General features: G+C 25.3%; 4 protein-coding genes across 5 annotated transcripts in view; 2 read left to right on the plus strand and 2 right to left on the minus strand.

Annotated features, from left to right (window-relative positions):
- Positions 1 to 2532, minus strand: part of lili (LMBR1-like protein lilipod) — a 34064-nt gene extending 31532 nt beyond the window's left edge. The window contains exon 1 of the mRNA XM_011498149.1: positions 2182 to 2532. Coding sequence (XP_011496451.1) covers positions 2182 to 2241 — 60 coding nt within the window. The 5' untranslated portion in view covers positions 2242 to 2532. The remainder of the gene's footprint in view (positions 1 to 2181) is intronic.
- A 4665-nt stretch (positions 2533 to 7197) lies between these two features.
- Positions 7198 to 18969, minus strand: tos (Exonuclease tos). The gene is made up of 10 exons (XM_011503598.1): positions 18809 to 18969; positions 18562 to 18681; positions 18127 to 18388; positions 17420 to 17635; positions 15767 to 16051; positions 14220 to 14457; positions 8162 to 8610; positions 7671 to 8033; positions 7289 to 7389; positions 7198 to 7216 (listed from the first exon to the last, which is right to left on the minus strand). The coding sequence occupies exons 1-10, from the start codon at positions 18967 to 18969 to the stop codon at positions 7198 to 7200; spliced, it is 2214 nt and encodes a 737-aa protein (XP_011501900.1).
- Positions 10560 to 12248, plus strand: LOC105361068 (uncharacterized protein PFB0145c-like). Its single transcript, XM_011498163.1, has 2 exons — positions 10560 to 10976; positions 11299 to 12248. The coding sequence occupies exons 1-2, from the start codon at positions 10857 to 10859 to the stop codon at positions 12223 to 12225; spliced, it is 1047 nt and encodes a 348-aa protein (XP_011496465.1). The 5' UTR covers positions 10560 to 10856; the 3' UTR covers positions 12226 to 12248.
- A 3355-nt stretch (positions 18970 to 22324) lies between the features above and the next one.
- Positions 22325 to 24616, plus strand: LOC105361073 (kinesin-related protein 11-like). 2 transcript variants are annotated; one of them, XM_011498184.1, is made up of 5 exons: positions 22325 to 22605; positions 22826 to 23294; positions 23369 to 23583; positions 23650 to 23897; positions 24342 to 24616. In XM_011498184.1, exons 1-5 carry the CDS (start codon positions 22443 to 22445, stop codon positions 24603 to 24605), a joined length of 1359 nt encoding a protein of 452 aa, XP_011496486.1. In that variant the 5' UTR covers positions 22325 to 22442; the 3' UTR covers positions 24606 to 24616. The 2 variants fall into 2 exon arrangements, with proteins under 2 accessions (XP_011496486.1, XP_011496477.1); XM_011498175.1 differs by having other exon boundaries at positions 23369 to 23897.
- Positions 24617 to 24642: the final 26 nt, after the last annotated feature.

The raw sequence follows: 24642 nt of genomic DNA on the forward strand, positions 1-24642 counted from the left end.
CGTTAAACTTTTTACAAATGCACAACTATCTTCTTTTCACAAGTTTTACGAATACTGAGCTTTGATATACATTGCACGATAATCTTTTGGCTTTTTGATATTTAATAATAGTGAGATTTTATTGTTCCTTATATAATTGCTCATTAAATTCTTGTAAAAAGCGATAATGATTTTAACAAACCAACAATGTTTGTATAATGCGAGTCTATTGCACCTGTAGACGTTATATGAGCAGGATTTTTAAATTCATAATGCACACTGAAAAGATTATAAATATAACCAATAAATATAAACAATACGCCAATTCTTAGCGAAATAACTCATTCAAAGATAGTCAGCTCTAGTTCACCTCCCGTCGAACATTATGCTTACAGTATTTTATTTATTCACTCTTGAACATCTTACTAATTGAACCATAGCGTATCTATTTTATCCAATTATGCCCTATATTTTAATAACTTTATAATGTAATAATGTGAAAGTTAAGAAGCTACTTTTTTTATTGAAAGAAAACAAAGGTGCGAATAAAATTTTTTTTAATGTGAACAAAATTATGTAATTATGTAAAATACATAAATGCATAAGTGTAAAATTTAAATTTATTTTAAAAATTATATTCTTTTACTTTAAATTAGCAAAATTAATCGAGATTCAACGATCTTTGATAATTTATTATGATTCCAAAATAGCATCTCGATTTCTTGCAATCAAACTACATGTGATGTTGAATAATGGTAACCAATCACAATAATATTTAGCTCTTCATGTATGGATAAATGTTAATTCTTTAACTTTACAACATTGCCTAAGGTTCAAAATATTGCAACGACAGTTTTATCTCTAGCTTAGATTATCAACATTGATAATGAGGAAGTTTCAATTCTTCTATTAATTAAATTCATCCTTATTTCAAGGAGAGCATAAAATCGAAGAATAAATATAAAATTATGAATAATTAAGAAATTCTGATGGTAGTATTGCGCAATCTATCTCAAGATACATTTATTGGCTCTCTGAATTCATTAAAATTAATTATAACAATCTACGTTATAATAAATAATCTTATATACCGCATTTTAATGTTGCGATTGTTATTCCTTATGCGCAGCATTAGCAAGATAAGGACATCCATATTACCGTGCTATAAATTGTATTACGACAACTAATCTAAATTAGTATAAGAGGTCATTTACCCTATCGTAATAACAATCATAGTTTCTTTTAACGAAAGCAAGGGAAATTTTCACGGTGAATAGGCCAGATCGTAATGATGGAACTGCAAGGGGAGAAATTATGCAGAGCATATGAACAGCCACGGCAAGAACACACAGCTTTCGTACAATGAAGGGAACGTCGGAAAGAAATCAATAGTATAAAAAAAATAATATAAAACGAATACTATAAACGCAAGTCTTCCTACAATGAATGACTTTGTATAAACTCGTGCTTATGTGCTCTTAAGCGACGAAAATTATCCGACAAGCTTGTAAAATGTTATCGCTCTTAGTTAGCCATATTATCTCTTTAAATATACTATTTATTTGATGTGTTATAAGCACAAGTTATTTTAATCGGTTTAGCAATCTCGTAGGTCCTTAAATAATTTATCGACTATTAGCGATTGGCTGTACTCGATGAATTTTCAAATACTTCGCGAAAGAATTGTTTTATCGCTGTAGTTTAGCGAGAGTAGGGTAGACTTCCGAGAGAAAATCAATACAATTTCCATTAATCGTTTATAAAAATATATAGCATATTTATATTTCGTAAACGAAGGAGCCTACGTGCAGCCAAATGTATCTCGACTCTCTTCGATCTATCTATCTATTGAATAAATTGACAAATCATTATTTTCGCGTATGGACCGATAAATGCAAAATATTCGGGGTAAATAACCTTAACGATTTAAGTGAAGCTTAACACTTGATAAAATTCTTTCGACAAAGAAAAAAAAATAATGGCGAATAATCGGAACGATAGGTCGGGGCCAGAATTTAGCCTGATATAAAGATAAATAAACGTGTGTCGGGCTATGATGCAGCATTCCAAATATCGAGTTTGACGGGAGTCGCGAAGAGCATGATGGGGGGGGGGGAGAAAAAAGATATCAACAAAACAACCAGTAAAAGAACCGTTACAAAAATTTTTAAATCAAGGAAGGTTAATGGAAGGAAAACTTACAATGTACTCGCGTACGGTATTATGGAATATCTGCTCCCTAATATCCGCCTCATCTTCCATCTTTCGGCCCGTCGGTATCTTCAACAGGACACGGGAATCGTAGCTGGGAGCCACGCGACATATTAGTCCTTCTTATGTGGATTCGATGGACACCTCCGCACAATCTCGCTATGCATCCGAATCTTCTCAATTACATCGATAGGCGCACAATTCGCACGCGCGATTTCTTCACTTCGGCAAACTCATTCAAACCATCGCACGTTTAATACTCATCGGGCTTTTATATCACCCGAGTATCGCAACTTTAAGACGTTTCGAATTTACGCACCAAGGAAAACACGCACACGCACACGCACACAACGCACGAGTCAATTGCATTTACTTCGCCTCTCGCTATCCCCCCGTTTATTTTATCGAGTGCGGAGGGAAGACAGGAATGTTGACGCGCCTCGTTTCATTTAAACTCGCGTGCACCTCGCTACGACTACCGAAGGCAGCACACTAATCGAGCAAACGATTGATTCACGTCGCCTCTCGCCAAGGCACTGCGACATATTTTCCCTATTCGCCGCTTCGTCACGTTCCTGTACGTGTACATTGTATTCTTCGATGGTGCGCGCGCGCGCACTTTTGCCCTTGCGTGCGTCGTATGTGGTTGTGGTGGTGATGAACCCGTAATCCCGCGGTATTCTCACTACTGTCGCTGATTACTCTATGCGCGATTAATCTTAACATCTGATTTTTTTGCGACTGATTATAGCTAGCGCCACCGAATTAAAAAAAAAATTGACGTTAATTTCTATGCTTGGATTTCAATTACTTAAGAACGATGTTAAAAAATCTTAAAAATACTTGGGCCCTCACCAAACAAACTTTTAAGCGTCTATTTTCAATTGACGCAACATTTTTATAATAACACTGTTTAGGAATTGATGTTGAATTATCCGCTTGACTTCACTTTAACAGGATATTGTCACAAAATCGATTTAAAACTGACAGCTGATAGAGAGGGAGGGAGAGAGAGTGAGAGCGCGATTGTGCGCATGCTCAATAATTTCCATCGCAGCACCATTAGCTCAAACAAGGAAGAGTGGGGGGCTTTGCATGTAAATTTAAAACGTGAATTGTTTGAAAATTCATAAAAAAAAAAAATTAAATTGGTAAATGCTTGCCGAGATACGTGAAATCGATTTAATTACCCTACAGATTTTTTTCTCTTCAAGATGGCGTGGCAAAATTCTCTATTGGATTCAAGACTCTTAAAGTGAATTTAAATGCGGCGAAGCTTAATATCTTCTAAAGCCTAGAATATACAGCGAGCAAAGCATTAAAAGCATCCATCAACTTAATTAAATATCTTTTATTCGCCGTGCTTAAATAAGTTTTTGATATATTATATGCAAGATTGAATTACATTCTCATTGAAATATGCTATTCGTAAAAATATGATATTGTTCAAAGAACTAATAAATAAATATAAATATTACATAGAATATGTAACACTGTAAAATTATCATTGTGTACAATGTAATAACTTGTATGTCTCGTGTTTTCAATTTTATGAAAGTATGTAACAATTATAATTACATCAATACTGTCACACACGATAATGACTATATTTGCATTGTGTTAGTTAATCGTATATACATAAGTAAAATTATTACTATTATTATTATCACTATTGTAATTATTAAAAAATAAAGAATTTTTTTTAAATTATCATTAATTAAATAATTTCCAATCAATTTCTTCCATAAACTTTCTAATTCCTTGTTTAAGCGTTCAACACGCTCATTTATTCGTTGTTTTTTGAGTTTTGAAAATGTTTATGGACAATGCATCAACCAAGATCTGATCTAAAATGTTCTCTAAAAAGATCTCGTATATTATGAGGATCAGATATCGTTTTATATGCTTAACAGACTCATCCACACTTCTAAAATTAAAATTAAAATATATTAGTTTTAAAATATTTTATCAATGTTAATATTGATTAATATATATTAATTTTATACTTCCACCTAATTGAAGTTCTACTTTTAACATTATTTGTATATTCTAAATCGTTGAAAACACTATTTTTCTAATTATTAATTGAATTTTTGTCCAATACATCTCTTTGCCTCTGCTAAATTATTAATTCTGTGAACCAAACAATTGAAAACTGCTTATACATAAATAAAACATTTACATAGAATTATATATTATTAATTTCAAAGTATATTAAATGCATTTTACTAATGAAATATGAAAATTATTTACTCTTCACTTTTAATTATTTTCTAACATTTTATTAAGACCCTCGACTTCATTACCAGAGGTACAAGCATATACAATTTTTGAGGTATTCGTAGTATCTGCAAAGAACTAATTCAAATAGTCTTTTAAAGTGATTTTTATTATTAAATTAATAATATCCAATTTTAAAGAATAGTATTTAAGTAATAATTAGATTTGAAAATTAAATTAATATTTAATCCAAGACTTAATTACTAAATTTAAATTTTCAATCACATTTTTATAAATACTCAAATTGAATAAAATATTGGCATTTATTAAACTAACTTTTAATTTATAAACTCACCTGTTATTCCATAATTTGGAAGATGAAACAGCTGTGATTAATAACATTCGTTTCATATTATTTTCAATTAATTTAAAAACATAAGCATTTTCTTTGGAAATGTTTGCTACAAATCAAACTGCTATTACTAATTTTTTCACCAATGTTGATAATCCATTTTGCAATCAATTCATCTTTCATTAGAATACTGTACATTGGTATTTGTAATTGTAGAATATTATAAATGAAATTAATTATATTTATTAAAATATACTACTCATTTATGTAAAAACATAACAGATAAATTTTTCAAATTTATATAAAAAACAAATAAGAGTAAAATGTATAAATATAATAGAAAATTAATAACAGTTGAGCATTGATATAAACTCGTTAAGAACGTTTACCAAACAATAATTTAATGGAAAGTAATGAGAATGTTGATCAACATTACAAAATTTATGGATAATAAATTTTTATTATTCCTAATTTTAATAATAATAATAAATAAAATAATAAAACAAGAAATAATTTAGACTATTAAACTCAAATCTAAAGGACTGTATTTTATAAAGTATTTTACTATTAAAATTTATTTGAAATAAAACTAAAATTAAATAACTGTTAATTAATATTTATATAATGAAAGTCTTATTTCAAAGTTACATAATGATTATTATATAACACATAATGAACACATAATGATTATTATATTTATAATAAATTAAGAAAATATATTTAAAATAAAATGTATCCTAGTAGTTATGTTAATAAGTTATTAAATTAATAAAAGCTAATAAATTGTTTATTATTTATTATTTGATCATTCATTTATACTTTATAAAACAATGTTATCTATATTCTTAATATTTTGACGAAATTATTAAGGATTCATTAATTTAGCAAATATTAACTAAAATATATTATATTTATATATAAATAATATTAATGTGCATACAAATTTTCTATAAGTAAATAGTTACAGTATAAATAAGACAATATTCAAGGTACGTAACCATACGCATAATAAAATATTTTCATACTTATCAAATAAAACGTCGGCAATTACTCCTTCAATTATACAAATTCTGCAATATCTAACCATTTTAACTATTCTTTTTCTTTTATAATCTGTTACGGTGTCAGTTTTAAATACATTCAACCCTACATAATTAAATATGTCATAAGAGGTAAAAGTCCTAAAATTTATGTACAAAATATTATTTTCATAATTATATATATTATAATGACATACCTATCTTTAAAGATTATGCAGAATCTCATTGTAAATTGGATTCTGTGCAGTAAAATTGTTAACTGATTTGCTTTAGATATATGTGTATAATTTGTATATATTTATAGTTATAATTATTTTGTTCAAAATAAATATAAACAATATATATATATTTAGAGTACTAATCGTTAACTAAATTTAAATTGTACATTGGTGCATATTTAGATCCGGATGTAAAGCGTAAATAGTAAAAAACTGATAAAAACTTTATTAATATTTTTTCTAAAATTATGATATAAATTTATTAAATTTTATATATTTAACTCATTTCTACACACATTTGTTTTCATAAACTATATTCATTCAAAGTAGAAATATCTATATAATATTAATTATAAAATCAATTACTAATTTAATATAATTCCTATTTCAATATTACAACAAGCACGATTATAACAATATAGTGTTATTATTTGACAAGCTATATGCATACGTAAATTTCATTAACGCAGATTTAATATTAAAAATCAGCTATATAATTCACAAGTTTTCAATGACAAAATTGTTAAGAAGTAAAAATTATTATGCAAAAATATTGCTTAACACCAAAATGACCAATATATATTGGCGAAGAAAATCCAAATGAAATTAAATATTTAAATATCAAAATTTTTTAATTAAAAATTTTACATTAAAAACTTAATTATTTTAACTTATTTATTTGAGCATTTCGAAACAACAAGATATGTATAAAATATTATTTACATTATAAAATTATAAATAATACTTGATATGAATTATTATTTAAAATAGATGAGTTAGAAAAATTTATTTATTCACCAGCAGTCATCAAAATTTAATTAAAAGCAGAAATTAAAAGAAATATTTTATTTTAATTGCAATATAATAGAATTATAATTTTTTTTTAACAAAATTTATTTTAATTCGAGATTAAAAATTATTTCTATTTAATACAAAGCCATTCCAATAATACACATACAGATGGACAAACACACGTTCACATATACACATTTATATATATATATATATTTATATAGGTATGTACACCAGTCAAAAATAACGAACATTTTATATAAAAATAATGTAACATTATTAAACGGAAAAAATAGAATTAATGCTTTTGAATCCTAGCCTGTAGGTAAATTTTTTAACTAACGTTTTAAACATTACATTAAAATAGATCTTATAATGAATACATTTATTGCTTCAGGGCATTCCTAAAATAAATAAAATCGTTTTGTAATTTATAATAATAAGTTTAAAATAAAATTATAACTAATTATACTCACTTCTTCTGGAAACCAAACATATTTAATAAACTTTGTTGACCCTGAATTGTAATATTCTTTTTTGTGCTACTTTTAACACTTCGTCGAGTCATTCTGCCACCCTATTTATTTAAAAAATTAATAAGATAATAATACATTTAATATATTATAAATATATGTCAATAGTACTTAATTAATTTGAAAATAAAGAAAATTTGATATTTCATATTTCAAAGCTTAATAATATTTCAAAAGAATTTATAGTAATTAAACTAATCTTTAAGAATTGTAAACATTTCATACTAAATGACATATTCTTAATTAATTATGTATCACTTAAAACTGTATCATGTTGTAGTAATATTTAAAATAGAAATTGTTCTATCTTAACAATATATATTACCAATGATTCAGTATTTCTTGAAATACTGTTAGTATAGTTGTCATCACTTTTTTGTGTTTTGTTCCTTAATGGACTTTCATATTTGAACATACTGGAGTTAAATTCTGAAAAATCCTTATGAATCATAGATAGTTCTATGTTATTTTCATCATTAATTATTTTACAATTATCATTATTTTCTACTTTTAAGTCCTCTTTTAATTCTGATTTCGAATTTGTATTTTTTTTTAAGAAATTATCAACCGCGTGAAACGGTTGCTTATCACTTAAATTATGGCCATTTATTGCTAAAATATCATCTCTTTCATCGCTAGATCCTTTGTATCCACTATCTTTATTCACATTTTCTTGTGCTTCTGTAAACTAAAAATGATTATGAAAATATATTTTCATATACATAAAAAAAATCATATTAAAAAAAACCATAAGTGACACATTCAGAATGTATACATTTAAATGTTAAAAAAAGCTTTTACAAAATTCAAACCAACCATTTCATCTTCACTAACATCAGATTCTGGTATAATTTTTTTATCATCATAAATAATCACATTCTCTTTACAGTCCTCTTGACTAGCATGTGTAATCATAGACTCTCCAACTTTAATTGACTCTTCTTCTTCTTGCACATTAACTTTCGGATTAGTAGAAAAAAATTTGCTTTCCTTAATAGCTGTGTCATCTATTACAGTTGGCTTCAATCGACTCTTCACTGGAAGTCGCTTCCTAATCCTCTGCAGCAGACTTGGTGATATCTCATCGGTTTCAATTTTTCTAAATGGATTTGACCTCCTGACAAATACTGGTGATTTCTTTTCTACATCTATTAAACTATGATTGATCTTTTCATTCGTTGATTCTAACTGCATTGATTGATTAGGTGATACTAATTCATGTTGACTATAGATTTTAATTACATCTTCTATCGATTCTTCAGATTCTAAATATAAAGATAATAAAATGTTATAATATAGCGTTCAACTCATTCGATTTTAATACAGAGGCATTTTTTTATATCGTTGAAATAATTCAAATCTTAAAATAATGTAAATGTTTTAAAAAGATAAACCTTCGTAAAAGTCATGTCATGGATTTAAATAAACAATGTTAAAAGATGTATGTAATTTGAATGAAATAGAGCATGAACACTAGTAAAATTAATTGTATCAAATGCTAGTTGCTGCGATCATTTCATACGAAACACAAATGAAAATTATAAATGAAGATCTGAAGTTAATTTATAAAACGAATAATCGCAACCTAAATTAACAGTTGTAAAATTTTATTTCTAGTAATGATCATCAAAAAATATGAATCATTCTATACATACACATTATTGTTTCTTAAGCCAATTTCAAATTTGTTATGTTTCAATATGTAAATCATCAATTAAAATTTTATGAAAAATTGACGTATTTTTACATTTCTATTGTTACAAAGTACATTAAACAATTAAAAAACGATCGAGTAAAAATAAATATCGAAACGTCGTCTCGTTACGAACACTGATATTTTTTGAAAATAGCTAAACTATTAAAAATTGTTTAAACCGAAATGTCAAAAATATTAAATTTTTTTTTAATAGTTAATTTTAAATTATCAATCCTTATCAATCTAAGTATACTTGCATATTCTTACTTTTACAATTTTAGTTTCCTTTGTTAAACTTACTTTACTTTAATATGACGGGCATACGGTGCACCTAAAAAAATTAATTTCATAGAATTAAAAAGACTATCTTCATAATTTAATTAAAGTAATCTAAATAATTTCAAATGAACTTAAAAATAATTTGAAATTTAATAAATTTACAAAACAAGAAATTTCTTTGAATCTCTCTTAGGAAACAAATAGTCTTTCAGAATCTTTAGAAATTCTAGTCCCCTATTTGAACAATACCGTAGTTTTAAAAACTATCTGATTAATTGAGATTAATGATTCATAATAACAAATATAATGTTAATACATTGTTTGTTGGCTATACGATGTATAAAATAAATGTCTAATTTCCATATTTATCCCATTAATTAATTTACACTAATAAAATATTACACATTATTATATGTTCTTTAATTTTATGGATTATATGCGTTTAAGGTCCATTATACTTCACAAGGTTCAGAGAAAACTAAATTTAACAAGCCAGTAAGTAGCAATTGTGATTAAACTATTCGATTTATAGGTAATAATTAATGTTCCATATCTTTCAAGTTCAGACTCAAAAATAATCACTGAGTGTATGTATTGAAAAAAATTTTTGTAATAGTTATTTTTGTATCGTATGTGTATAAAGTGGTTTTATTGGTTTTATCAAATACATGAAATTTCAACATGCAATTGAATATTCAACCAAGTACCAATAATACCGATATATTACTTTCAGAAAATATTTTATATTTTATCCACTCATGGGCAACAGTGAACTTAAAATAAATAATTTACTTCTATTTTTCGTAAATGCGTTTTTTCTCTTTTATAAATGAAATCAATATTTTAAAATATATTTTTTATATACTTATCGATTAAAATGAAAATAATTATATATTCAAATGTATTTAATAATTTTGTTTATTATTTTGTTTACCTAAAATGCAAATAATAATATAGGATTAATATTTTTTGTGATTAAATATACTTAAATTACAACCTTTTATACTGCTATAAATCCAATAAAAATAAAAATATTTTTTCAAGGATATAATATAATATTGTTATATTTTTTTCATTACTATAATACAATGAAGATCTAATGAGCTGAGAGTTCAACTGCGCAAGTCCCGACGCTATTACACTCGGTAATAAACATTTTTATGGAATTTAGAAATAACATGGCGATTTTTCGTTCAAAGTGCGTACTACAAATGTAATTACTCAAAAATACTAAAAATCAAGGATTTTAGTTTTTTATTAAGTAAAAAACACTGAGAAAAATTAATTGTTTTATACAAGAAGAGGTAATAGTATAGAGTACATAATAAAATAAAGAGAAACTGTAGATGTGGATTGCGTATGTGTCGCAGTTAACGGAGGTTATGGCTTTATTACTTTACTCCTGTGTACAAATTTATGGCGAGTATGATTAGAACATTCACTGTATTGTGTTCTGTTGTCCGTCTTGTTTGGATATCTATTGCATAGTATTTGTGAAAATTAAAAATTGTATTATCCGATAAAAATCCGTTTAAAATGCACACCAAAAATAAAAGACAGCTAAACGAATGTACACTGTACGGTAAGGTAATGAAAAATGAAATCAGTATGGATACAAATGACAAACTAAATACAGATACTGATGATTACTGCCAAGTAAGCATAGATTCTTAGTTTGTATTCAAGCACATATTAATTTTTAATACATTATTTAATATCGAATTCCGTAGAATAATTAAATTAAATTTTAATATTTAATTTAACTTAAACGATGTGAATTATGTAATTTTTTTTTTTTGCTGAATTGTTATATTGAAGAGTAATTCTTTTTCTAGAGGTCATTTTTTTCAAGCTAATAAAATAATATTTTCAAAATAATTTTTTTACCATAAATAAACATTTTAAATTTTATCACTATTATTAAAGGTTGATATTTAATAATGCCGTATTAATAAATTTAATAACTTATTTTTTATAGATAATAGGAGAATTTTATCATGGAAATGACAATGTACATGATACGTGTAATAAAAATGATAACGATCCTCAAGAAACATTGCATTTATGTGTTAATAATAAAATATCAAACGAGTCAACTTCAAAGTTGATAAATATAAATAATGAGATTAATAATAAAATTACGTTAGAGACAGTGTGGAAAGGTATCACTTCTCTACAGTCTTCTATTACTAATGTTTCCAATTCTTTAGAGACTGTATCAGTACAATTGAATACTTTTGATCCACGTATAAAAGAATTGGAAACAAATTTTAATAATATTAAGGCTAAAACAACAAATTTTGATAATATGGAAAACGATGTAAATAGTTTAAAACAACAAGTTGAGAACCTTGTAAATCAAGTAGAGAATCTAAAATCTAATTATCAAGAAGAAAAAAAGTTAGATTTTTCTGAAATTTTTTGTGAATTAAGACAGAGAGAAATAAAATCCAAAAATATTATCATCTACAATGTAGTAGAAGATAATTTAAAAATTTCACAAGACTACTCAACCTTAGAAGACATTAATAAATTTAATGACTTAATAACTGCAAGAGATAATTCGCGAGCTCGTGAAATACTTGAAAATATTCCCAATATTGACTTAGATGAATTGCATACAAAACGTATAGGAAGAACAGATTCTAATACTTGTCGTCCCCTTCGAGTTATTTTACAGTGCAACAAAGATGTTGTTACAATTATGAAAAATAGAAAATTAGTAAATAGACAGTATAATATCATGACAGATCAAACAAAATTGCAACGAAGAAGATTAAAGGAACTTAAAGAAGAACTAACAAAAATAAACCATGATATTGATAACCCACAAATGACTATCAAATTTATCAACGGTGAACCAAAACTTATACCTATTAGAAGAGACTTTATAAAAAATGAATAATTATTTGAGTTACTCTCCTTAACAATTATTAAGATTCAATAGTTGACATATTGAATTGATAATTATTAAGATTCAATAGTAATATTAGTCCTCTGAACATTTCTCTCTTCATAGTTTATCTATCAACAACATGTACAAAATGAAAACTAAAAGTTATACTCTAAAGTTCATTCATTACTATTAATGGATTTTTTAAATTTTTTAATAGTAAAGGTATAATTATTAGGAAATTAATTACTTTAAAAAACAATAGTACTTAAAACTGGTATATGAAATATATTTATATTTATAAACATTTTATATACATTATGTCGTTAAGTATTTGTATTCAAAGAAAAATATTATTTACTATACATAATCTAAAGAAAGACTGCAACTAAATTTATCTATTTTTATGATAAATATTGCAATTACATTGTGTATTTAATAATTGTACTATACATTTGAGTGCAATTAATGATTACATATTAAAGCGTAATAATTTTAATTAAATATAATTTTTTATTCTTTTTTCTTATGTATATTTACAGTATTTTCATCCAATATATTTTTTTCTTTTTCTTTAGAGATTAATAGAATATGTTGGCCCTTTTAAGTATCTCTTTTAAGTACATTTCTTATTATGTTATATCACAATATACTAATAAGTATCTTTTCAATTACTTTAATTAGTATTATGAAGTTTTATAGAATTTCAAAGTAAAGCCTATTAATTAATGCATTCTTTTAAATAAAGAACTACGTAATTATATTTCTTTGCACTTGAATAATGAATTATTTTACATTTTTTACTTTCAAATTCTTAAGAAACGATAAGTCCAAAATAAAGATTATACTAATATTATTTATAAATCTGTGATATCAATTATTTTTTGATGAAGAATACAATTTTCTATAATTCATTAAATGCAGTTATAGTGAAAAATAAAATTTATTTTTCGACGTGTTTATATATCTATTAATATAATGTGAAATGTAAAACCTAAACAATTATAAATAAAAAATGACAGCATTTTACTATGCTTAAAAAGGGCTAATGAAATATTTTGTTAATAATTGTTAAGATTTATCATGTAAACTGGTTATAATATTTACATATATAATATATAAATACATTTAATTACTTAATATTTTATTTATTCAAGTATCTCAATTATTTAATTGATAAAAATATGCATGGATAAGTTAAGTTGAACAAGCAAAGTAAGAAATATACAAAATGCTGAAAATAATTTGACTTTTAAAATAAATATTTTTATCTTAACAATTTATAATTTTTATATATAAACGATGCATATTGTAAAGTCAATCAATTATATCAAAAATATTTTAAAAACCAAAATCTTGTATCTTAATATTTATTTTTTAAGAGTACAAAACTATTATTGTTTAATTCTAATTTATATTGGTAATTGGATAATATATTAATTCTAATATTACTGCGCAAGCAACAAATTGTACAAAATATCATTTATTAGAATAGATAAAAAAATATTTTCAAAATAAATTGTCAATTACTAAAGATATTTTATTTTATACCCGCAAAATTTCTAAAGAATTTAAAGATGATTAAAAAATGTTATTTGAGAATGGCTCAATTTTTGGACGTCCTCACCTAAACGTTTAAGTATATTTCGCCTAATAGCGCTAAAGAGAGACCACCTGACCTACTCTTCCTATAACCGTTTAATTAAACATTCCCACCGTTACAATAAGGCCAGACTTTTTTTATTAATGTACTTTAAGTTAAATAGCATAATTCATTTCCGATTAAGTGGACAGGGAAAATTTTGCATATTCGGCATTTTTTTAATCTACATCTTTTTTGAACCAATTTCAATGTAAAAAAGTCAATCTCAAAGATATATAATATCATTTTATAGAATTAATTATTAATAATTAAGTTCCGTTATGAAAAAATCTTCATCAGTCTTTACTTTAAAATAAGAAGTATTTTACCAATTGAGCATGCAAAAAAATGAAATAAATTATACCTTGAAAACTCCTCTTTCTCGGTGTCGTCTTTTTTTTCAGAGATTGTGTTTTCATTACAATTACTTGACCACGAGTATTTGATGTCCATACTGGCAAATGTTTTTCTTTCGTAGAGGTTACGCACAATTTTTTATCCCTCTTTTCTTTTATTTCTTTTATCTTGAAGTTTTTCGACCAAATACTCGGATGTTTCGAAACGATATTTTTATCCCAAGCATTTGTACTTTTTGGGAGAACCTTTAATAAAATTTTTCAAAAAAAAAAAAAAAAATAAATAAAAAAAAAGATTTACTATAATTATATTACAAATACTGCTTTCTATCTCCGATTTCAATGTACACCTATGAATTATTATATTTTATATTTTGAAAATTATTACTATGTAATATTAATTTCATTATTTACTATCATTAGCTTTTATCGTGATTATGATTAATTATGAAAAGTTCTATATTCATAAATGACTGATAAAATTGGAAAGAACTTTTAAATATCGTATATTATATTATATTATAACTTTTAAATATTTATATGATGATTTTTATGATTTATAATCAAAATTTACAAACATCATAAAGAAGATAAATAACCATTAAAGTTTAATTTTAATTTTAATTAATATGTCTTTTTTACCATTTGCTGTACAATAGTATTGATTACCATCCAATTTAATAACAAATAATTTAAACTAAATATAAATTTCTATGCCAAGGCCAATGATTATCATTAATTAGTTAGATGATTACCAAACGTATATAAATTATTAACAAATATAAAAAACATAAAAATCCGTAATTATTATTTTTAAAAATTTAGAAATTTGCCTATTTTATATTACAAATTGATTAAACAATTTTTGTTGACATCCTTGCGATTAAATATCGACTAAATTGAACTTGATTTTTCTACGATAAATTTAACTTTTAATTCTTTCATTAAATTAAAATTTCTTAATCGATATTATTAGAAAGAATTGGATATAAATTCAGTTAAAATCATATGCAACTCATCTCAAAATTAATTTTTCCTTGATAATCCTATAATAAAATTCAAGTTTGGTTTATAAGTAAATTACTTCGTAGGTAGTGTGAAAATTTGGATTGGAACAGTTTTAAAGTGACTTAATCTTGATTGATAGGTAAATGTCGCGGTTACCAAAATATCAAATTTAAAATAGGAAACTACAAAAACTCGGATTTCATCACGAGGCTCCGTAAAAAAAAATTTTTTGTTGACAAGTACCGAGTTTAATAACGGCTTATCCCTCTACACCAAGATAAACTAATTAGTGACGTTATTGCAATAAGTTTCCTACATTTAATGCACCAACTATGTATATCCTCATCGGAAATGTATAACTTTAAAACCAAATTGTTTACAGAGATACGAATCAGATAAATAAAAAATAAGTCAGCCAAAATATTGGACGATCACTCGATCTAGTCCTTTCGAAAAGTGATATCTTTCTTAAAAATTGCCATGGATCGCGCTGTACTCATACGCCAGAAATATTGTATTCTAAATGCTGGCACAAGCTCGTACTCACCGAGTCAGGATTGTAATCGTGCATCTTCTCACAAGTGAAGGGGTCGCAGTTGCCGAGGGCCAGTTCGAACGCGAGATACTCGTTTTCAAGCTCCGTCCCGGCGTGCTGAAGCTGTTCCTCGGTAACATTGGCTGTCGGATCACAGAGGCGCACTTGCTTTCGACGCAGTGGGCAGAAAACGAGCTGGTGCTTGAAGGTCACGAGGGCGCGCATGAAACCTTCCCTGTACTCATCCGTCATCACCAGCGACTTCATATTCAGGCTCGACGGCATACGCAGCAACGCCTAAGCAAATTGATTTTGTTTTTTGCATTTCTTTCTTTTTTTTTTCTTTTAACATTTCTCATTGTATTGGATTCAGCTTGAATTAACAAATTGCTCTTATGGTCAGGTGTTAAATTTTTCACGAATCAAACGAATAGCCTGATTTTTAATTTCATGATACTTTTTTCGCATTGCCTGCTTCTTTGTATACTGTCGATTCTATCGAAACATGCATCGTTCAACCATATATTTTTTTAATTTTATTTGTATTATAAATAATGAATTTAATATCATATTTAATGAACTTGTGCATTTAAGTGAGTTGATGTTGGTCTCTTTGATTTCCTTAAAATACATTTAAGTGTGTTTCGATGCGAAAAGATAAATACGTATCGATTGTAAACTTAGCTGCTGTTCATAAAAGTTTTATAAAAAGTATTGACAGACTTTCAAACTCTGAGAAAATTGTATGTCGATACATTACTAACAGATAATACGAAAACACGAACGAAATAAACATGTTTCTTAATTTTCCAAATAAGTAAGAGTAGAATAAGGAAATTTTCATCCCCCCCTCCCCCGCCCGATATACACAAATCAATATTTGAACTAATTATTAATTAACAATTTTGACAATTTATTAAATGTTTTTTTAATTTTTTTTATGTTATTTACTGTATTTCTATGACCGATAAGTTCCTGTTATGTCGATATAAGGCACGACATTTATCTATTACACGATATTACTGCATGTGATAACTGTATGTGATATTTAGCATATAAAATATTCCAATATATATAATATAACTGCCGCGCATGAAATATTGAAACATCTTCATTATTGATTTTTATTATAATAATTTATTTGATTATTAGTTACACTTAATTTTTTTAACGAATAATGTTTCTGATAATAAATAAAAAAATACAAAAATAAGACCATTAAATATTATGTTTTAAATATTGGAAATAAAATTAGAGTACTATCTAAAATTAAGTATAAAAAAATTGTTATGCGTAAATGATAAAAAACTGTTTTAAGTTTGTCTATTAATTGAGAATTAATACTTAAAAAATAAACGCTAATGAATTTTCCAATTTGTATACATAACTATATAATTAATTGATAAAGATATTCATTAAAACGTATATGGCATTTTGATTTATTAAAATATCTATTAAATTCAGAATAAAATATGAATAAAATATAGTAATTGCCACGATTATTTAATAAAGTTGTTTAATTATAATACTATACGAAATGCGAGTGCGGCAACAAACACGTGTATAATAAATTCAATATAGACAGTATTGTTTTCAATCGATGCTAAACAAAATAAAAAAATGTTAATAAATTGGCAAATTATTGATAATAATGTATTAACTTACATTATAAATGTCATTGTCATTATTCTTGATCACAAACTTGTAAGCTTTTCCCAATCCAATTCCAGGAAGAGATGCTAAATAATCACAGCCAGAAAGAATGCACATGTACCGAAATTTATCTATGTGAAAATTTGGTTCTTTCATTCCCATTGCCAAATGCAATCTATCTTGTTCCACCAAAATTCCATATCCATACAAATCCATTTTAAACAATATCTAAAAACAAATTATACAATGACAGTTAAACGAATCGCTTCTTAATAGATTACTTTAATTAAAAGACTAATTTAATTATAATAAATAATTAAGTTAACTAAATCTCTTTATCATAAATACAAATAGTACATGTAAGCACAAATTACACTGATATAAATCAATTAATATGTGTTATTAAATACAATTAAAGTATTATATAGAGTATAAAATTTAAACGATTTGTTTATATTATAAACTACAAAATATCCTAAAAAGAATTTTTTTAACTTTGCTATGAAATTTGTTTCTAGCCAAAAAGCTTATTCTAATAATATTTTATTTCATATTGCTTTGCTCTACAAAGTTTATTTACTAAGAAAATAGAAAATAGAAAATAATAATAATATACTATTCGCTAATCTGCTAATGATATTTTAAATAATTTTATTAATAGATGTGTAAAATTTAAATTACATTAAGCATATTTATAAAATTAAAAATTAGATCTATACCTTTTTACAACCAAACAGAGTGAGATCGCTATCTTCCGTAACTACAACGTCAGCAATTCCAGAAATATTAAGGTAAGCAAGTTGAGCATCTGCCTCATAAGGCGCTACAATACAATCGACATTGCATGCTTGGCATGCCTTAATTACTTCCAATGCCATTTCATGACTGACGTTTAAAGACCGTCGCAAAAGATTTTTTCCTTCATAAGTTTTACCCATTTTTATTAAATCTACTGCTCTTTTACGATTAGCATCTCTCAAACTAAAATACAAAAATTTCAATTATTATTGGCTTTTGAAAACGAATTAAGTGATATTTAATAAATATAGTTAATAAACAATATTAATAAATTAAAAACATCAACATATTACTTTATAAAATGTGTAAAAATGAAACAAAAAAAATATATATATGTATATATATTTTATACATACTGTTTCCTTTTTATTTCCGTTTCACTCTTAGCAGGAAGATGTCTTCCATCAAAAACTAGAATTGGCTTTATATTATGACTAAGTAGCATATGCACAAATTTCATACAGTATTTTACATATCTAAAGGAAATAATTTACAAAATATATTTAATGTTAAAACTTTAAATAAATATATATTATAGCTTGCATATCAATTTGAAATATAGATGAATAATATAAAATTTTGTTTAAATTGTATGAAACTTACAAATCTGTTACTTGGCCCATTATTATTTTATCAGCACAAGAAAAAGATCCTTTGTGTAACCAACAATAAGTGTCAATAGCTACAGTCATACCAGAAAATTCTGAAACATTTGTTTTTCTTGATGACTTTTCCAAAAATGGAATAAGGCCTGTAATACCCATCTAAAACATAATATAAAACAAGTACATAAATAGTAAAATATTCATTTTAATTATAAGAAAACTAATACAAAAAAATAAACCAACAATGTACAGTTAATTATTTAAATGAATAAATTCATTAAACGTTATTTAGAATTTCAAAAAATTTATCGATAAATGAAACTATGGATGCACGTAACACAAGAAATAAAAAGCTAGCTTTTTCAGATTCTTACCTTTAAAATTAAGTTCGAATAAAATGTATAATAACCTTAAAAGAAACCTAAACAATACAAATAATAACATAAAGTGAAAAATGAATAGGGAATTGAAGCAACACGTACGGGCACAATTACAATGGAATATAAATTATTTAACACCTCTCAACATTTTGACCTGCAAATTACGGAGTAAACAATAACAGTGCCAATTAAGCAATTGGCTAAGACTCGGTAAAAACGCGCGAACCAACGACCCGATAACTGCTTATGAAAGTTGGTAACCATATATCGTGCATCATATAAAAAAAATTAAGCAAAAATTGCCTTTTGTCGACACATTTGTGCGTGCATTCTCGTTACTTGAATTATTTTAAGAAATAAGTTTTACAATAAGAGTAAGTCGTGTTCAAGTTGTAAAATCGGTTAACTTATAATCGAAAACTTTTACGGTATTTATGCTGCATCGTTTATTTTACGAATATGTGTACATGCACGTACGCATACGCATATATAGTTCGTTATATTCCTTATAATTATCGACGAATTTAACGAGTCAGCATAATTTGTATAAGATTTTGTTGGGATATATTTTTTTGTACTTATGCAAAAATGATACATAATACTTTTTAAGCAATAAACGCAAGATTGCATAATACATATAGTGACTTGCGCGCGCAACATGCATACACACACCCGATAAAATGTAGGAATAATTAATATTAATTAAACATGTATATATACGTGTTTTTATATTTTAAAGAATATTTATTATCGTTCAATTACTAAAATAATAATATATTTTACAACCATTTTATTAAAAAACAAATTTCCAAGATATTAATTTAAATACATAAAAATAATAATAATAATAATCATCATCATCGTAATCATAATATGACAATAATTTATAACAAAATATAATTTTATATTTAACTATGAAATGTTATTGTACCGTTAATCATTTGTATTAAACGGATATTAAGATTAAACGGACGGACATAATTGTCAATTCATATTTTGAAAGGCATAAAGGAACTTTAATATTTTATTCACGCAAGCAAATCCTCTGTATTCTATATTTGTAATAGCTAAATGCCAATTACCATCGCTCAACATTCATCTTCATACACCGTTATGCCAGGTTATTATAATACGATTGCATTAATAATAAATTTTAATTTTTTGCATCTATAATGTAATCGAAAATAAAATAAAAGACAAAACAATTATGAATTAAGATTATATTACTGAAAACTTGACTTTTTTGTAATATTTTTGGTAAATTTTTGATAAACAAAATATTCATGTAAAATGACATTTATAAAAATCAGATAGAACTAAAGACAAAGTGCAATATCAAAGTATAAAAAAAATTAATGTACAAGGCTTAGCAAAAGGCAGTTGAATCCATTAAATTGTATTGACATATCATCGCTAAGATTAAAAATTTAATAAATAAAATATATTTATATTGAATCAATAAAGTTTGGATTTCTAAATGGCTCTAAAAAAATTGTGTTTTTTTAGAACGTAAAGTATTCCGACTACACAAAATACGTTGTAATAAAAAAAGTTCAGCTTTCAAATTTGGAAAGGTTGATGCCCGGCTTCGAGCTTACTATCAAGCAATACATTTGAATAATTATAAATAAATTGAATAAGAATATGGGCAATACCGTATCGCCATCCTACCACAAATTCACTTTTTCATACCCTACACACCATTAAGCTGGAATTTACCAATTTTAGTAGGATAACGATATTTATGAAACACGTGATTTTTATGCTAATTATATGAGCCAATTATCATCAGAATGAGCACATTGTTTATCTAGCCAATTGGAATTGAGCTGATATGATATTAATTGAATAGCGAAGAAAATATTGGGCATCTAACTATGCCCACTGCAAATCTATAGTTAATTTTATTGCATATGTGAGATATTACGTGTGACATTATTGTCCCTATCGTTGAAAAAAATGTTAATTTATAACTGAAATGAAATGCATACATTTTATACGAAATTTATAATATAATCCCACGTTTTTTCGAATTAAACTTTTATTTTGCAAATTATAATTTGCAGTAAAATTTATTTATAATAATAATTTATAATAATTTATATATATATATATATATATATAATATAAAATAGTATATATTAAACGTGAATAAAAATAATAAAATCATTTTTAGTCAGAATAAAATTGTTAAAATAGTTATTTTATACACAATATTTTTAATTACAAGTATAATAATATAAATAGTATCATAATACATTTACAACTGCAAAAGTGAATTCATTAGTCTGCCCTCATTTTTAAATTCTTAGTTTTAGATCTTTTCATAAAAAATTCTAATTATGAAATACCACAAAGTATGCTATTGTAGGATTTTGAGAAGGCACAGGAGAAAAAAAACAATATTAAATTTATTAAGTAAAACCTTCTACATTTTAAATAATATAATCTATTAGTAAAGCAAAATTTAGTTGTAAAATTGAAAATTTTCTAATGATTTAAGAAAATAAGATCAATACTATTACACTCTTAAAAAATTAAAAAATGGTGCAAAACTTGGACATCAAGATTTATTATTTTATTTTACATCAGGCACATGGACATGCGATGCACACACAGCGCACACGTACGCATGCATGCATAAGAAATGGTGATATAATGAAAGACAATGCTCTTTTTAAAATTAAATAACATTGTTTAGAAAGTATATTAATAAATTATAATTAAAAATTAATTGTTTTAACAGCTATAAAACTATATTATTTTGTATTTATAAAATAATGTGCAATTGTAACTTTTATTTGAAAATATATATACCAAAAAAATTTTTATTTATTACCACTTGTCTTATAATTACTATTATTTATAATAAATTTATGGATTATTTCTATAATATATAGTAACTCTATTTGTAAAGTTCTAAATAAAATACTTTCTATTATGTGTAGCCACGAAATTGTCACGAAAATTGAAATTTTCATACAATTTAATAAATTTCATGATTATAAAATATTATAAATATTCGTAAAAATAAATATTTTGTAATTGTCAGATAAATAATACATCAAATATTTAGTTAATGCACTGGGTGCCGCTCATCAAACATAACATCAGTTGAATTTGAAAATCTGCGGCGGTCCACGATTTCAATTTCCACGTGTTCAACATAGTTAAGAGAAGAGTCAAAGGATAATGATATGGTTGTCTTTTGTTTACATACTGTGGAACTGAATTTTTATATCTTGGAAAAAAATGTCGAGTAATATTGAAGTGGCGATAAAGGTGCGGCCGTTATTAAAGAAAGAAAAGGAGGATAATCTAAATATTCAATGGGATATACGTAATTATGTTGTTACAAGAACTTCTGTGCAAAGTATGAAAAGAAAACGTTCCGAAGCTGAAAAATTTTATTTTGGTTAGTTTCATTGGTATTCTGATTATACTTTTATACTTACATTTATGTAATTATAAAGCTTTATCTCTTATAATTCTTAGATACATTCTAAATTAGTGATAATTGAATCGTATTTTGAACTTTTTTTCCCTTATAAATACAAAATTTCTTAATGCGAAATCTGCATCTGAAAATCCGTTTGATTATTTTAATTTGTGTTATATGAATTAATATTTCACAGATCATATTTTTGATGCTGAAAATACGAACTGTGATGTTTTTGAAAGAATTGTAAAGAGAATAGTTAGCTCTGCAGTAGATGGCTATAATGGCACAGTCATTGCTTATGGTCAGAGCAACTCTGGAAAAACTCACACCATGTTAGGAACTGCCAACGATCATGGAATTATTCCACAAAGTGCAAAATATATGTTTGATCTTGCTAAAAAATTGCAGGATCGAAAATTAACTTTTAAAGTATCCTATTTTGAAATATACAACAACACAGTGAATGACTTAATAGATATTAATAATACCAATCTTAAACTCAGACAAAGTATAAGCAATCTCGTGCAAGTTGTTAGTTGTAAAGAAGAATTAGTAAGTGACTCTAAGAGTATTTTAAATATTATCGCAAAAGGTGAACAAAATCGTAGAGTACGACAAAGCTCAATGAATAACAGAAATGACAGAAGTCATACTGTGTTGAGGTAAACTACATTTTATTTTCATTAATTGTATGTTAATATTATTTAATATGTAAGTTTTAATATTTAATTTTCAGGATAAATATTGAAAATAAAGATAAAAGGAATAAATATCACTTACATAATCGGTTTTCTCAATTGAATTTGGTAGACCTCGCAGGTCATAAAAGTCTTAGTAATTATCAATCTAAAGATGATTGCCATATAAATATGTCATTATCAATGCTTAGCATTATAATTGTGCAATTAAATAGATTCTCAGATACTGAAAAATACATTAATTTTAGAGAAAGCAAGCTAACTCAGTGTTTGCTTCCCTCCTTTGGAGGTAATGCTCAAACTGCTTTCATTTGTACAGTTTCTCCAGTAGCAATAGAGGAGACACAAACTACTTTATGGTTTGCATTTAGAGCAGCAAATGTAAGAAATAAACCTAAATTGAATATAATATTATTTTACAAACTTGAACTTGTAACGAAAATATGTAGTTTTCATCGTTTTCTTAAAGTGAAAATGAAAAGATTACTTGATAAACTTATTCAAATACAAGAAGAAAATAAACTAACTTGTCAAAGTAATCCATCAAACTGTCGTATATCACAAGTGGTAAGTATTATAATATATTATTTAGTCAATAATAACTTCAATCTAATTATTACAAAATTTCAACTTATTTGAAATATTTTATCTAATTTATGATTAATTCTTTACTTGAATAATTATTTTTATAATTTAACGGTATACTTATCTTCATAAATCAATTGCAATATATTCATTTATATTTTGGAAACATCTGTTATCCTTTACTTAATTTAATATTTTATAAAAATTGTTGAATGAAATAAAAATTAATGTTTAACATGCAAAATGAATTTGAATAATTATTGAATGAAATATTTAATGAAAATAAGAATGAAAATTTGATAATTTTATATTTAATTTGCTTTATTTAAAATAAAAATATAACATAAATTAAAAGCTGAATATTATAAATTTTAAAAAACGCGTCTTAACATCCAATTAATTGTAAAAACATTCGTTCTATTACAGATGAAAATAATTAAAAATAATAGAAGTAAATTTTCTTTGGATTTAATTGTACCAGTAATAAATGAAGATGATGTATTTTCTGCCTTACAGCAATTTAAAAGAGATCTTGAAAAACTTCATGATAAACTTGCATTTCTAGCTGATTTTATTACAACTAATGAAAATATATTAAGTCTGTTACAAAGTATAGAGAACGATTTTGATCATCTTGAGCCAAAAGCTGTTTTACTTGAAACATTCATCGATATTTTAATTAAAGACTGAAAATTATAATTTAAATGATATTTATATTTCTTATTAA

Source organism: Ceratosolen solmsi, unplaced genomic scaffold (assembly GCF_000503995.2).
Source record: "Ceratosolen solmsi marchali unplaced genomic scaffold, CerSol_1.0 scaffold10, whole genome shotgun sequence".
In the NCBI taxonomy this organism is placed as follows: Eukaryota; Metazoa; Arthropoda; class Insecta; order Hymenoptera; family Agaonidae; genus Ceratosolen; species Ceratosolen solmsi.